This window comes from Euleptes europaea, chromosome 10 (genome assembly GCF_029931775.1).
Source record: "Euleptes europaea isolate rEulEur1 chromosome 10, rEulEur1.hap1, whole genome shotgun sequence".
NCBI lineage: Eukaryota > Metazoa > Chordata > Lepidosauria > Squamata > Sphaerodactylidae > Euleptes > Euleptes europaea.
This window is the reverse complement of record NC_079321.1, coordinates 10798887-10815469: the sequence shown is the minus strand read 5'-3', so window position 1 is coordinate 10815469 and position 16583 is coordinate 10798887. Positions and strand designations below refer to the sequence as shown.

General features: G+C 45.8%; 1 protein-coding gene across 2 annotated transcripts in view; it reads left to right on the top strand.

The window, feature by feature from the left end:
* The window catches only part of RCAN2 (regulator of calcineurin 2), a 53907-nt gene that overhangs the window by 27716 nt on the left and 9608 nt on the right, over positions 1-16583 (top strand). For both annotated transcript variants that reach the window (XM_056856925.1, XM_056856926.1), the window contains exon 2: positions 16193-16366. In XM_056856925.1, the coding sequence (XP_056712903.1) occupies positions 16193-16366 (174 nt within the window). The remainder of the gene's footprint in view (positions 1-16192; positions 16367-16583) is intronic.

The following is a 16583-nucleotide window of genomic DNA, read 5'->3' as shown; positions in this document are numbered from 1 at the left end:
GTTTTCTAGGCTGGTTCTTAAATAGCTTAATCGATCCCCAAAACAGCTTCGATTTCTTTAGAATCACAGACCTTCTTTTCATAGGTCTGTCCTTCTGTATTTCTTCGGTAGCTGTGCAGTTAGAGGGAACTGTTCTTAGCACCTGCGAACACAGGTTAGTAGCTGATCGAGTAGGTAGCACTCCTTATTTCCACCTGTACCTTGGCATAGCACTGGCTTTCAGGTAGATCCTGTGGATCCACTCCATCAACTGTGACACCTCTCTCCGCCGCATGGAGCCTTCCTCTGACTCAGGCTCCGAGGGGAAGGTGTCTTGCATTGGGGAAAGGTGTGGCTGTTAGCAGAATGGATCTGCAGGGGCTGGTTCCTCTGTGGAAAGCTCTGGCTTTGAATTGGTTAGTAAAAGAAAGAAGGAAGCCACGTGAGGTAAGTACTCCTTACCATTTCGCTGGGTTTGCAATATCCTTGCATATGGGTCAATACTTTCATAGGATAGCTGAGTTGGTTTGCAGTAGAACCTCTAGATTCGAGTCCACTAGCATCTTAGAGACCAACAAGATTTTTGGAGTGTGAGCTTCCGAGAGTCAAAGCTCCCTTTGTCGTATCTGACAAAGGGAGCTTTGACTCTCGGAAGATTGTACCCCGAAAATCTTGCTGGTCTCTGAGAGCCAGCATGGAGTAGTGGTTAAGAGTGGTGGTTTGGAGCGGTGGACTCTGATCTGGAGAACTGGGTTTGATCCCCTACTCCTCCACATGAGCGGCGGAGGCTAATCTGGTGAACTGGATTTGTTTCCCCATTCCTTCACATGAAGGCAGCTGGGTGACCTTGGGCTAGTCACAGCTCTCTCAACCCCATCTACCTCACAGGGTGTCTGTTGTGGGGAGCGGAAGGGAAGGTGATTGTAAGCCGGTTTGACTCTTCCTTAAGTGGTAGAGAAAGTCGGCATATAAAAACCAACTCTTCTTCTGAGCTGCTACTGGACTTGAATCTAGGTAAATACTTTATTGTTTTTTTTTAATCTTTTTTTTTAGTATGGGGTGGATTCAGTATTCCAATATATACTTTTCAAGGGGGTTTGAGTGGTAAAGCAGCCCGTTGCAATGCTGTGCTTCCAGGTGTAAACAGGAAGTGACGTAATCATGTTGGTGTGGCTGCGTGCACCCGCAGCCTCTGCCCCAGCTCCACCCCAAAAACCTCCCACCAGAGGTGAGTGGGGGGGACCTGGCAACCCTAATTATGCAGCAAGGAAAAGAGAATGGTAGAACTCACATGTGTTTATGCATATGTGTGTGTCTGTATTGTATAGTTTACTAAATAGTACTTAATGATGAATGGTAGGTTCATTAATAACTATGAATGCTAATTCACTGATAGGCAAAATTATGAGCCAATGCCCTGAAGGTCAAAGGTCAGCAAGGCACAATGGTCAGCGAGGTGGTGTACTGGTTAGGAGTGGTGGACTCTAATCTGGTGAACCGGGTTGGTTTCCCCACTCCCAACACATGAAGCCAGCTGGGAGGCCTTGGGCTGGTCACAGTTCTCTCAGAACTTTCTCAGCCCCATCTACCTCACATGGTGTCTGTTGTGAGCAGGGGAAGGGAAGGAGATTGTAAGCCTATTTGATTCTCCTTAAAAGGTTGAGAAAGTCAGCATATAAAATTCCCTTGCTGCTTACATAGAATCATAGAGTTAGAAAGGACCCCCAGGGTCATCAACCCCCTGCACAATGCAGGAAATTCACAACTACCTCCCCCCCACACCCCCAGTGACCCCTATTCCATGCCCAGAAGATGGCCAAGATGCCCTCCCTCTCATCATCTGCCTAAGGTTAGCATTGCTAACAGATGGCCATCTAGCCTCTGTTTAAAAATCTCCAGGGAAGGAGAGCTCACCACCTCCTGAGGAAGCCTGTTCCACTGAGGAACCGCTCTGACTGTCAGAAAATTCTTCCTAATGTCTAGACAGAAACTCTTTTGATTTAATTTCAACCCATTGGTTCTGGACCGACCTTTTGGGGAAACAGAAAACAACTCGGCACCCTCCTCTATATGACAGCCCTTCAAGTACTTGAAGATGGTTATCATATCCCCTCTCAGTCCTCTCCTCTTCAGGCTAAACATACCCAGCTCCTTCAGCCTTTTCTCATAAGACTTGGTCTCCAGACCCCTCATCATCTTTGTTTCCCTCCTCTGGACAAGTTCCAGCTTGTCTACATCCTTCTTAAATTGCGGTGCCCAAAACAGAACACAATACTCTAGGTGAGGTCTAACCAGAGCAGAGTAAAGCCATACCATCACTTCGCATGATCTGGGCACTATTTGATGGACCAAGGGTCTTATTCAGTGTAAGGCAGCTTCATGTGATACAGCCCAAGATTGCATTTGCCTATTTAGCCACTGCATCACACTGCTGACTCACTGGAAGATGTCCTTCTCCCTAATACATAGGGTTGCCAGCTCTGGATTGGGAAATACTTGGACATTTTGGGGGTGAAGCCTGAGGTGTGTGGGGTTTGGGGAGGGGAGGGACCTCAGCAGATTATTATGCCATAGAGTCCACCTTCCATAGCGGCCATTTTCTCCAGGGGAATTGATCTCTGTCAGGAGAACTCCAGCTACCACCTGGAGGTTAAATCTCAATAAATCACAACGTGTGCTGAAAAAACACTGGTTAAAGGGAAAAACAGCACCAGCTCCAATTATCAATTATCACACAGAATTTTGTATTAATTACTCAAAGGAACTTCAGTATTAGTGTACTGTTCTATACATTTGTAAATAATATAATAATCACAAACGAGGTGTAACTGGTTACCCCACCAGTAAGAAATAAAGTCTTTAAACATCAAACTGCAATAGACTCCAAAGTGAACAGTCCGAGTTCAAAACAAAGTCCAATACCGAGTCCTCTTAAATGAAAGTAAACCGGTTCCGGGAAGAGCCAGGAACCATCTGGTATCACTCGCAATAATAACAGTGGTCATCAAAGTCCAACAAATCCAAGACAACACCTCCGGATTTGTGTGTGTTTCGCCTGGAACGAGCTTCTTCAGTTGATTGATCAATTTTCATAAGGGTACAACGACCTCTGTAATAAATAAATATATCCAACAAAACCACATTGTATACATATTCCAGCTTAAAAAATATTATTATTAAAATTAAAAAGGAACCTCATTCTTATACATACCAATGACCAGCGGCCCCACGGGCTCTCCTGAGCTTAATGCTGGTAGTGTTAGCCCAAAGGTAGGCACTGGTTATAGACAGAAACCAGCTGAAACTAATTGTAGAGGCAAGCAGAGAAGGGATAAACACTAGTGAGTCTTAAAGGAATATCTCATAAAAAACAACTCAGATCAAATTCGTTATTGAGACCTGATCTCTGTCAGGAGAACTCCAGCTACCACCTGGAGGTTGGCAGCAATACCAATACACTTGGGGCACCCTGCCTTGGAGAGCCCTGGGTCTCTTTTGCCCCTCTACCCCAATCACAGCAGACCCTGCTTGCTGTTTATATCATGGGGGTCTTGGTCAAAGGGGAGCCTTCGACGTTAAAGAAATTCTCAAAAGCCTATGTTTTAGTTGACTGAGTAACTGTGTCCTTTTTTTAAAAAAATTAGCTACCGAATTCAGGCTTCAAACTCTCCTTACCCAGGCCTGTGTTTGCAGTTAAGTATGGGCATCCTCGTAGAACTAAGTGTGGTTTCAGGAAGAAGGAGGAAGAGGAGGAGGTTTTTATATGTCAACTTTCTCAACCACTTAAGCAAGAATCAAACCAGCTTACAATCATCTTTCCTTCCCCTCTCCACAACAGACACCCTGTGAGGTAGGTGGGGCTGAGAGAGCTCTAAGAGAGCTGTGACTAGCCCAAGGTCTCCCAGCTGGCTTCATGTGTAGGAGTGGGGAAACAAATCCAGTTCACCAGATTAGCCTCTGCCGCTCATGTGGAGGAGTGGGGAATCAAACCTGGATCGCCAGATCAGAGTCCACTGCTCCAAACCACCTCTCTTAACCACTACACCACGCTGGCTCTCTGATCTTAATAGTTTCAGAGGGTATGTTGGTCTATAGTAGAACAGCTAGATTTGAGTCCAGTAGCACCTTAGAGACCAACAAGAATTTTGGGGTATGGGCTTTTGGGGGGTCTGACGAAGGGAGCTTTGACTCTCCAAAGCTCATACCCCCAAGATATTGTTGGTCTCTAGGGCAAAAACGCATGGTCTCTTTAGCCTCCTTTATTCCCTGTTTCAGCCAGGATTTAGCCAGGATTGAATGCACGTTCGGCGAAACGCATGCGTTCCATCCTGGCTAAATCCTGACTGAAACAGGGACTAAAGGAGGCTAAAGCGACCATGCGTTTTCGCCCTAAATTGTTACTGAACTCAGATCTAGCTGACCTGGGTAGTGAATGCTAGTGCTGGAAACTGTAACAAGTGCAGTAGCTTCAGTTCAGTTCAGTTTCATTTATTTGCAGTCATTTGACCAGCAGAGAAGCGCAGTAGCAGTTCAAAGTCAAAGGTATTTAATACGGTCCGCGACCAGCAAATACAGCACAGTAGCAGTTAGTCGACAGCAAGCCAACAGTATCTTCGCGATGCCATCAGAAGCTTCTCCCCTACACCCTTCCACAATTTCAGCAGGCCAGGAAAAAGGCTGGATTTCTCTCCAGCTTGAATTGCAATGTTACGTTGGAAGTGGATTTGCAACCTGTTAATGAAGATCTAACACAGGAGTCCTGGGAAAGAAGATAAACACACCTGAGCCTTCGTTACCCAGACTGGCAAAGACTGATCAAAGTTTTCATGTTTGCACCTTCCTTTGGTCCAGGGAAGGAAGGCATGTCTCCTCCCTCTCCCACCCAAATAGATCCCCCCCCCAACCATGCACTTTCTCCCCAAAGCCTAAGGAAGTCTGTCCTTTCACCATATACCAATTACTTTCTAGGCACACGGATGAATGGTTTTCTTGAGCCTCTTGCTATTTCTTCTAATAATAGATGTCTAGGAACCCACAGTCCCCCGGCTCCGAAGCCGCACGAGGCTATGTTTCATCCCTGGCTATTTCCAACAAAGTCGCTGTCATTTCGGCACACTTGCGATAACACAGAAATACACCGAAAAGAGCTGCAGGATAGAAAAGGGGACTGCATCAAACATTTGCCAGTTTCAACTTTACTAGGATAAGCTATGAGCAGGAATTAAATTCCCATCATATGGCAATGTAGCAGGGTCTGTTCAAAAAACTGGTTTGGCGTCGGGGGATCTGGATCCAGCTTCTCCCTGGTAGCAAATTTGTGGCCTTGGGCAAGTCCCAGGAGGTCGAACCAGAACCAACGGGTTGAAATTAAATCAAAAGAGTTTCCATCTAGACATTAGGAAGAATTTTCTAACTGTCAGAGCGGTTCCTTGGTGGAACAGGCTTCCTTGGGAGGTGGTAAGCGCGCCTTCCCTGGAGGTTTTTAAGAAGAGGCTAGATGGCCATCTGTCAGCAATGCTGATTCTATGACCTTAGGCAGATCATGAGAGGGAGGGCATCTTGGACATCTTCTGGGCATAGAGTAGGGGTTGCTGGGGGAGGCAGTTGTGAATTTTCTGCATTGTGCAGGGGGTTGGACTAGATGACCCTGGTGGTACCTTCTAACTCTATGATTCTAAGTCACTTATTTTGAAGAAGCCCTACGTTCTGTTCGTATCAGGAATCTCCCTAGAGATGCAAAAGCCCGGCAGGTTGGGGGGCAGGAAAAAAATCAGTCTCCTTATTGAGGGCATTCCCACATTTGCAGGTTGTGTGGGCAGGAAGGTGCGTGTTATTGCCTCCATTTTCGTTGCCGTTGCCCCTCCGCACCACCAGAGGGCCCTTTTCAGGCTTTTGTTAGGAAAGTCTGGCAATTTCAAAGTTGAATTTAATGTTTTATCAGGTGATTATCCCTAGGAATTTTGCGCAAGAGAATGTTTCATTGATTTGTAAACCAGGGGAGTGCGGGGATAAAACCACCAATACATATAACCAAATCAAAACACTGTTAAAAAAAAAGTCTCTAGCTCTTTTCGTTACCAAAATGTAAGTGGAAAGGTGCATCTCCGCAATGAAAAGGGTTAGAGCAGGGGTGTCGAACTCATTTGTTACGAGGGTCGGATATGACATAAATGTCACTTGGTCAGGCCGGGCCATACCTCAACAGCCCAGATCAGGACTGGGTGGTGGTGGCTGCCTTGGCTTGCTCGCGGGCCAGATAAGAGCTCTCAAGGGGCCGGACCCAGCCCATGAGCCTTATGTTTGACACCCCTGCTCTAACACGTCCCTCAAAAAACTCTATGGTTTCCCTCAAACTCTATGGTCCCTCAAAAAACTCTGTGGCAGGGACATAATACCTGTGTGCTGAAGCATCTACATTGGCAACCCATCTGTTTCTGGACACAATGCAAAGTGCTGGTTCTTACCTTTAAAGCCCTAAATGGCTCTGGGCCAGGTTACTAGAAGGATCACCTCCTCCCATATTGTCCAGCCCACCAGTCAAGATCTTCTTAAAAGATTTTTCCGTGTCCCTGCTTTCAGACTTGAAGAAGGTGGCAACTACAGACAGGGCTTTTTCAGTGGGGGCTCCTCACCTGCAGAATGCCCTTCCCCCTTGAGGCTTGCCTGGCACCTCCCCAATCCTCTTTTAAGTGCCAAGCCAAACCATTTCTTTTTACCCAGGATTTCAGTTGACGTTTTATCCCATCCTTTTTTTAGTTTATTGTCTGTGTTCCGCCTGAGTGCTATTTTACGATTACCTTTTTAATGTACTCTGTTGGAATTGCTTTACTACTGTTTTTTTACATTTTACACAGAATTTTTATCCTTTTGCTGCGCATGCCTGGCTTTATTTCTATTTTTATTATTGATGGGTTTTAAATTTTGCCTTGTTTCATGATCTGGTTGCCGAAGTGTTTGTTTTCATTTTGCTTGCCTTCCGGGTCTGGAGGGGAAACCCATAATTTCTCTAAACAAACAAAGAACAGAAGTGTTTATCTTGAGCTTAGTCATGCCTTTTGTTCCGAGATATTGATACCCAAGTACAAAATACATGCAAATTGCTTCTGTTACAGGGATTCCAGCCTCCAGGTGGAACATGGGGGTTCCCTGGAATTACAGCTCATCTCCAAAATACAGAGATCAGTTCACCTGGAGAAAATGGATGCTTTGGAGGGTGGACTCTACGGCACTGTGCCCCACTGAGGTCCCTGCCCTCCCCAGCCTCCATCCCCAAATCTCTGGGAGTTTCCCAACCCGGATCTGGCAACCCTACCCCCATCCTCCACCGGTGGCCCTATTCTGTTATGAAAGACTGGCATGTGTCTCTAAGGTATCCTTCCCCCTTTAAAAAGTCATGGCAGTGGTGCCCCGATCTTGCTTTACTTGCTTGCTCATTCATGTTTTGCAAGGGAGATTTGGAACATACACAGACTCCAGTGTGGTGTAGTGGTTAAGAGCAGTGGTTAGGAGTGGTGGAGTCAGCACTTCTACTAGTGGAGCAGACATGTGGGCTCCAACCCAGTGTTTATTAGATGGACAGAGTCTAGTTAATTTTAACTTGCCAGTTACAGAATTTAGTTTGGAAAGGGGCGTGTGGATCTGTTCAGCCACCACGTGGAGTAAAACAGCTAGATCCGAGTCCAGAAGCCCCTTAGAGACCTACACAATTTTCGGAGTATAAGCTTTCGAAAGTAAAAACTCCCTTTGTTAGACTCCCTTGGACTCTCGAAAGCTTATACCCTGAAAATCTTGTTGGTCTCTAAGGTCTTACTGGACTCAAATCTAGTTCTCCAACACGGCTACCCTCTGAAATCACTTGCAGTAAAGAAATAGTTCTTTCATAGCAATAATGGGTTATTTCTGAAAAAAGCCGTTATCAGCGGAACTGATTTTGGCTTTCCTGAGAACAGCTTAAGACACCCGAGCGCTTCAGGGTTTGGCAGTATTTGCAAAAACAAACTAGAGACAAGTATGAATTAGGCACAGATTAGCCTACAGTACAGAAAAGTCTGCCATTTGGCACATTTGTGGAACTTTCAGAGTATAAGGAAGTGTCTGTTTTTGGGGGGCCTCTTCATTTTTGGGTAATAAAATAACTGAAAAGGGTGATCAGAGGAAAGTTTGTTCCAAGGAGAATAAAATGCAGGGTGCAGAGCCAACGCAGGAGGCAACAAAGCAGAATGGGGGGGGGGGAGGGGGAGAAGAAGAGGGAGGAGGAGGAGTTGGTTTTTATACCCTGCTTTTCTTTACCTTTAAGAAGACTCAAAGTGGCTTACAGTTACCTTAAGCATCCTGTTAAACATTGAAAGGGGTCTGTGGTTGAGTCTTGAATTTACCCCATCCCATCTCCATCAGATGCATTGGCTGAGGATCCAGGTGTCGAAGACAGACAGGCATTGAGCTCTGACTCGATTCCTCCCCATCACTTCCGTCTTGCTAAGTTCTGAAGATGAATAACTTCAGCCCCGTTCACAAGTTACAGTGAATGTACATACAGTCCTTGTACAGTGTACACTTGATCTTTCTTTGTACGTGCATCAAGTGATTCATACGTTAAAATCAATGCATGTACAAGTCAACATGTGACGTGTGGGTTAAGTGCCATCAAGTCACTTACAACTTACGGCGACACTATGAATCAATGACCTCCCAAATGTTATGTCACTAACACCTTGCTTAGTTCTTGCAAACTGAAGAACGCGGCTTCCTTTATTGAGTCAATCGATCTTATTTTGGGTCTTCCTCTTTTCCTGCTGCCTTCAACTTGTCCTAGCATTATTGTCTTTTCCAGTGAATGTTCTGTTTTTGGATTGTCTCGTCATAGGGTTTTTGAAGTAAGAGATGAACACATGTGGTTTACCATTGCCTGGGGAAGGGCCGTAGCTCAGTGGTAGAACATCTGCTTGGCATGCAGAAGGTCTCAGGTTCAATCCCCGGCATCTCCAGTTAAAGGGACTAGGCAAGTAGGTGATATGAATAGACCTCTGCCTGAGACCCTGGAGAGCCGCTGCTGGTCTTGAATAGACAATACTGACTTTGATGGACTAAGGGTCTGATTCAGTATAAGGCAGCTTCATGTGCCTTCTGTGCATTACTAACCAGGGTTAACTGTAGTGGCACTGCCATTGTCTATGACAGAACCTCCGCTGGTGTCACCTTTTGCTACAGCTGCTGTCCAGAAGCTACCCTTCAAGGATTCCTCTGCCCCCATCATTATTGGAACTCTCTGTTCTCTTCTGCTAATGTGGCCGTTGATCCTTGAAGGGGTTGGATGCCTCTTAGTCTGGTGCCTCAGTGTGACCATTCTGCCTTGAGTGACTCTAGTAGGAGTTTAGCCTCTCGACAGTCTGGACCCTCTTACGGTATTGCTGACACACACAAAACCCCTCACTTCGTTAAGGTGTGCATCCAAGAGGAGGCATACAACGTGTGATACAAACCCCACATTTATCTAGGATGGTCCCCAGTTCCATTTGTAAAGTGAATAAAAATTCCCTACGCGTTCCACATAGGGGCTTCTTCAGGGGAATCTGTAGTTATTGCGGTAATCCTTATGAGCATAAATTCTGTAGGGAATTTTTATTCTGAATAATAAAAAATATTTTATACCTATTTTGCAGTGTTGGCCTTGGCCGTATTTTTTATTTCCTGTTACTGGTGCTGCCCTTTTATTTCTTTTTGTCATTTGTCTAGTGAACATGTGTTGGTTCTTTCTTATAAACCGATGTATGCACGTAAAGGCAGGATGTATGTGCGTTCATGGTAACAGGTGAACAGGACTATTATGTTCACCTAATGTTGCTCCGTTAGGGGAGGAAAGAAGTGGCAGGGTGTGATTAGGACTCCCCTGCCTTCACCATATGCATTACCCGGTGTTCAAGCTGGAACAACCAGCATCTGTGCCTTCAGGTAAATAAGCATATCATAGATTTCACTCAGTGGGAAGACAATAATAAAGGCTGAAAAAGAGAATTGAAAATAAAAACTAGTAGCACTGCAGTAAACCCAAAAGGGGCATTTTAAATAATAACTGTTATTACTAAGACTTAGCCTCCTTTCCATACAGAGGCAGAATAAATTCCTATTTTGAGAAAGCTGTGAAAGTAGACATCTCTAGAACAAAGGATGAAAATGGACAGGGTTTTTTCTGGAGAGCTGAAAGTGTTCAGTGAGAGTCAATTCTTTGATTGATATACGTGCATCATTTCGTCCCACTGTAGTCTTAACAATATTACATATGTTGCTGTATGTGGTTATTAGATAGTTACAAGTGAGGGACCCGCGAGGATTTGTGGGGGCATCTCATTTCCCCTATCCTGCAATTTCCTTTTTCTAAAAATCCCTCATAGCTTCTCCCCTTCTTTTCTCCTTTCCACCCACCAGCCACATTACCTTTACCTTTCCCCTTGTATTCAGCTTTCCCTCCTTCCTTCCCCCACTGAGTCCTCCCTCAAAATCCAAAACAGGCCTAGAAAGATCCCTGCTCTCTTTCCCTGTCTTTTACTGACAGAAACCAAGGCTTGAAAGCTGGCAATATTGTTGTGGTTGCCTTGAAACCCCAACAACAGCCACTGCAGAGGGCATTGGTTTCTTAAAGCTACATGTGCTACTTATTTATTTGGGTGTTTTTTTTTTTTACCATCCTCCAATTTTATTTTATTTTTAGATTTCAAATTTTCCTACAAATGTGGGGCTTTTTTTTACGTTTGTAGAACAGTCTATTTTTTTCAGTTCAGAGTCCCACTCTCCAGATTTAAGTATCCACAGATGGGGTTGTGCTGAGAATTAGAATCATCAGCTGGCACCAAAGATGGGTGCCAGTCCTTTCAGAGGCTAACTTCTGACTAGAACAGAGGGGCCCCCAAGGTGGTTTTTTGGGGGGGTTTTGGTGACCAACTGTCGCAGTTTCTTGAGGTTTGGAGTCAGAGTACAACAGATCGTTGGGTTCTTCCCATCATTTCTCAAGGATACAGGCTGGAGCTAAAATCTCTGCCCGTTTGCACTGCTGTACTGCAGCAGTAGACAACCAGATTCCCGAGTTAGCCAAGGAGGTCGATACCCTTCTCGCTAAAGGGGGTATCGAGCAGGAACCCTGATCTGACCCATAGCAGAAGATCTCATGGTTTGGGCCGGAGCATGTATGACTCTCCCAAGGTCACCCAGCGAGCTTCCATAGCAGAGTGGGAAGATTCGAACCCGAGTCTCCCAAATCCTGGTCCGACACTTGAACCACTGCAACACGGTGTAGTGTTTTGAAATGGCTTAGGTTCAGTATTTTTCTACAACCTCCGGCCAGCAAATGCTTACAGCGTTGTCTCCATCCCAAAGGAGAAAAGCAGCCTCCAGAGTCTCTTGCAGAAACCAGGCAATCCAAGCAGCTGTCGTGTTCAAAGACTCCCTTGATGTATTTTGTGCGTTCATGATGAATGATTGCCGTCAGACTTGCGGATTGTTACATAACCATCTCTTCTTAGAATAAGAAAGGTTCCTTTTCGAAAAAGGGGACGGATATAAAATAAATGGGGCCTGTGGTCCACTAAAGTTTTTACGTTCAGAAGTCATAAGAACATAGGCTTTATCAAGCAGGTCATTATATCCAAAGTACTTTCAGCTAATTGTATCTAATATATATTGGTTGACAGTGTTGTCTAAGGAACTGCCATTCATTCTGCAGGTTCACAGTATTTGGTTGTTGCTACACTCCTGAGCAAGTATATGCAGAAGATTAACCACGATGTTGAGAATAGAAGATCAATCTGAATAATATACAAGCCACGATCCAATCAAAGTTCAGCCCTTAGTCTTTTTGCTTACATAAGAACATAAGAAAAGCCCTGCTGGATCAGACCCAGGCCCATCAAGTCCAGCAGTTTGTTCACACAGTGGCCAACCAGGTGCCTCTAGGAAGCCCACAAACAAGACGACTGCAGCAGCACCATCCTGCCTGTGTTCCACAGCACCTAATATAATAGGCATGCTCCTCTGATCCTGAATAGGTATGCATCATGACTAGTATCCATTTTAACTAGTAGCCATGGATAGCCCTCTCCTTCGTGAACATGTCCACTCCCCTCTTCAAGCCTTCCAAGTTGCCAGCCATCACCACATCCTGGGGCAGGGAGTGCCACAATTTAACTGTGCGTTGTGTAAAGAAATACTTCCTTTTATCTGTTTTGAATCTCTCACCCTCCAGCTTCAGCAGATGACCCCGTTTTCTAGCATTATGGGAGAGGGAGAAAAGCGTCTCCCTGACCACTGTCTCCAAACCATGCATAATTTTATAGACCTCTATCATATCTCCCCTCAGCTGCCTTCTTTCCAAGCTAAACAGCCCTAAGTGTTTTAACCGCTCCCCATAGGACAGTTGCTCTAGTCCCCTAATCATTTTGGTTGCTCTTTTCTGCACCTTCTCAAGCTCTGTAATATCCTTTTTTAGGTGTGGTGACCAGAACTGTACACAGTATTTCAAGTGTGGTCTCACCATAGGTGTGTACAAGGGCAGTATGATGAAAGGCAGTACTTATTTATTTATGCCCTACCTTCCACCCCAATAGGGACTCAGAAAGGCTTACTTCATTCTCTTCTCCATTTTATCCTCACAACAACCCTGTGAGGTAGATTAAGCTGAGAGGGTGTGACCGGCCCAAGGTCACCAGCAAGCTCCCACGGCAGAATGGGGATTTGAACCTGGGTCTCCCAGATCCTAGTCCAACACTCTTCACCACTACATCATGCTGTCTCTTTGACTTCAGTGGTAGACACTAACTTCTGGGAATGAAAGTTCTTCACTTTGGCCTTGTGTTGCCTAAAGTATTTGTGTATGCTTGAAGCATCCTTTAGTCTGGTCTGCAGTAATACTATACAGAAGGCATAATTATGGTTATTGTTTTAATTACTTTAGTTTCAGGAGAGATTAAAATAGGAGAATTAGGCTGTTCCATTGCATAATTTTGGATTTTCCCCCCTCCCTGGTGAATTGTGTGTCTGTGTGCATGCATATGAATGCCGCTCTTTAATACAACCATAATACATGCTGTCTGAGCTGGGCCCGTTTCCCAGTGCAAATGTTTACCTTAGAGCAGACAGAAAAGGGTTTTCTTTTACTGTTTGGTCTGATCACTTCAGGAGCAACCCTAAGCAGGTCTACTCAGAAGTAAGACCAGAGTTATTCGATGGGTCTTATTCCAAGGAACATGTCTTTAGGATTGCAGCCCTTGTTAGTATACTGCAGGAGTCCCCAGCCTTTTTGACCCTGTGGGCACATTTTTTGAACTTTGTCACGGCATGGTAGGTGCCGTTACAAAATGGCTGCTGCAGGAGGCGAAGCCAGCCACAAAACGATTACCACAGATTCAGTAACACAGATCCTTGCGCTGTGGTGGCTGTCAAAGCAACATTTAAAAAAATCTGCACAGACTTGCTGGGTAAAAACTCTAACTGGCCTGCCAAATTCCTAATAACACTTGGCAGGTGCCAGAAAAGGTGTCAGCAGGCGCCATGTTGGTCACCCCTGGTATACTGGCTCACTATGTGCAGTTGTAGATTACGCAGCATGGAAAACCGAGATGGAATTAATAAAGTGTGTGTGCTGGTGGCGATTAGGGGGGGATTTACACGATCTCTCTCTTTTTGGAACAAGTTCATCTGTATATAACATTATTTTTTGTGAGATGGCGGATCCGTTCCAGAAGGCGGTTCTAGGGCACAGCTGCTCGGCAGCGTGACGTGTGATGCGAGGGAGTCCCTCTGGGTTCCAGCCCGTCCCCTGTGCTTTTCAACATCTGTGTGGAATTGCTGGATGTCCAGAAATTGGGAGTGAAATGCCCTCATTACAATGAAGACATCCAGTCCCGTTTCTCCTCATGTGAATCGGGCGAGGGAGTGGATGTTCTGAACGAGTGCTCGGAAACAGTCGCTAACTGGATGGGACCCAACAAGCTGACATTTCATCCATATAAGATGGCATCATCGTGGGCTGATCGTGTTGTTAGCCAAGGATTAGGATGGAAGTTGGTCTGTTCTGTAAGGGGTTGCACCCTCTAAATGAAATAGCTGTGTGTAGGGGCGGGGGCTGTTAGATTTGTATCTTCAATTGGAAGAAGTCCTTTCTTCTCTGAGGCATGTGGTGGCACAGCTATGAATGCTCTCATCACCGAAAGCCAGCATGGTGTAGTGGTTAAGAGTGGTGGTTTGGAGCGGTGGACTCTGATCTGGAGAACCAGGTTTGATTCCCCCATCCTCCACATGAGCAGCGGAGGCTAATCTGGTGAACCGGGTTCGATTCCCCACTCCTACACATGAAGCCAGTTGGGTGTCCTTGGGCTAGTCACAGCTCTCTTAGAGCTCTCTTAGCCCTACCTACCTCACAGGGTGTTTGTTGTGGGGAGGGGAATGGAAGGTGATTGGCAAAGAGGGACCTGGAAACCCTATCTGAGAACAAAATGAACAAGGAGTGAGGCACCTATCTAGGAGACAGATGTCTGTTTCCAGGAAGTCTGTCTGCTATGCCACTCCACATTGGAGCTCAGTTACACACTACAATACTAGGCCCAGTTGGCCTGGAATTGGCCTTGGCTAGCCACAGCCCTGCCACAGAGTGGAAGAGGGTAAATAAAGGGCAAACATGGCCTCCACGAAGATTCTCTATTCCTTCCTCGCTATACACTATTCTTTTGTGCATATATCTGCTATAGTTGGTGGAGCATCAGCAAACTTGCATTGTGGATCAAAAACAAACAAAAAATGGGAGGTGTAGTTCCTTAGGAAGAGGAGGAGCCAATGTCCACACCTACTGACTTGGCTACCACTGCTTGGGGAGGGGCCATGGCTCAGTGGTAGAGCATCTGTTTGGCATGCAGAAGGTTCAATCCCCGGCATCTCCAGTTAAAGGGACTAGGAAAATAGGTGATGGGAAAGACCTCTGCCTGAGACCCTGGAGAGCCGCTGCTTGTCTTGAATAGACGATACTGACTTTGATGGACCAAGGGTCTGATTCAGTGTAAGGCAGCTTCATGTGTTTGTGTGTTCACCAACAAGAGACTGCGTTGGGAGGGTAGGTAAGCAGAGTGTAGGAATGAGCATAGAAATACTGGAGCAGCTGTTCTTCTACTGGAATCTGGGGGCCCCAGGGGGATACTCCAAGGGGGAGCAAAATCCGTGAATACTTTGTGAGGATCTGTCCTGCAAATGGATTGCGACAGTGTTCTCGGGATGGAGCCAGGGAGCTCTCTAACCCAGGGATCTACAACCCTTTTGAGCCTGCGGGCACCTTTGAAATTCCGACCTAGCGTGATGGACACAGCCACAAGATGATGCTGCAGGAGGTGGAGCCAGCCGCAAAATAGCTGCAGCAGCTTACCTTCAGGGACACAGTGAATATCCTCGTGTTGAGGTGGCGCCTGCTGTCAAAGCAGTGCTTTTAAAAATCTGCACGGCCAATCAAATCTCCAATGGTCAGTCAGAAACCTTGCTGGGCAGAAGCTTCATTTGCCCCCACCCACTTCTAAAAACCCTTGGCGGGCACCAGGGAAGGTGTAGGCGGGCACCACATTGGGAGTCCGTGTTCTAGTCTTCTAATAAAGGTAAAGGTCCCCTGTGCCCACACTGGGTCATTCCTGACCCATGGGGTGATGTCACATCCCAAATTTACTCAGCAGACTTTTGTTTACGAGGTGGTTTGCCAGTGCCTTCCCAAGTCATCTTCCCTTTACCCCCAGCAAGCTGGGTACTCTTTTTACTGACCTCGGAAGGATGGAAGGCTGAGTCGACCTCGAGCCGGCTACCTGAAACCAACTTCTGTCGGGATTGAACTCAGGTCATGAGCAGAGCTTGGACTGCAGTACTGCAGCTTACCACTCTGCGCCACGGGGCTCCTAGTCTAGCCTTCTACACAGCAAAAAAAAAAAAGAGAGAAAAGGTTACACAATATGGAGGGTGCGGCCAGCCAGAATTAGGAGTACAAATTTGATAGGGTCTGGGAACCGCCGCGCACTATTGACGCTATGCCTATACTTCTGTATATGTGAGTTTCTGTGTATAAAAAGGGATGTAGATCGTGTGTCGTATATTTCCATAAATCACTATAGTTTCAAAAGACTGGCTTGATGAGGAATTTTACAAGGGGGGCGGGGAAACATGGGCGTTGAAGGTGACCAGAATCATCTTCTATTTACAGGAAAAATTTGAGGGCTTATTCCACGCTTATGACGACTGTGTGACGTTTCAGCTCTTTAAGAGTTTTCGGCGGGTACGGATAAACTTCAGCAACCCGAAATCGGCTGCTCGTGCCAGAATAGAGCTTCATGAAACGCAGTTCCGGGGGAAGAAGTTAAAACTGTACTTTGCACAGGTAAGAATGAGAATGTTTTTAGTATGAGAAAGAGAGAGAGAATGAATGAATGAATGAATGAATGAACGAACGAACGAATGAATCTGTGTGTGGTTTGTATTTTTTTTAAAAAATAAGGACCGACTAAAATGTCACAACGCAAACCAAAAAGGTAGAGGTGCGGGGAAGTGATATTTCAGGGCATGATGGAAAATTCTAATTTTTCTATCAAACCCTG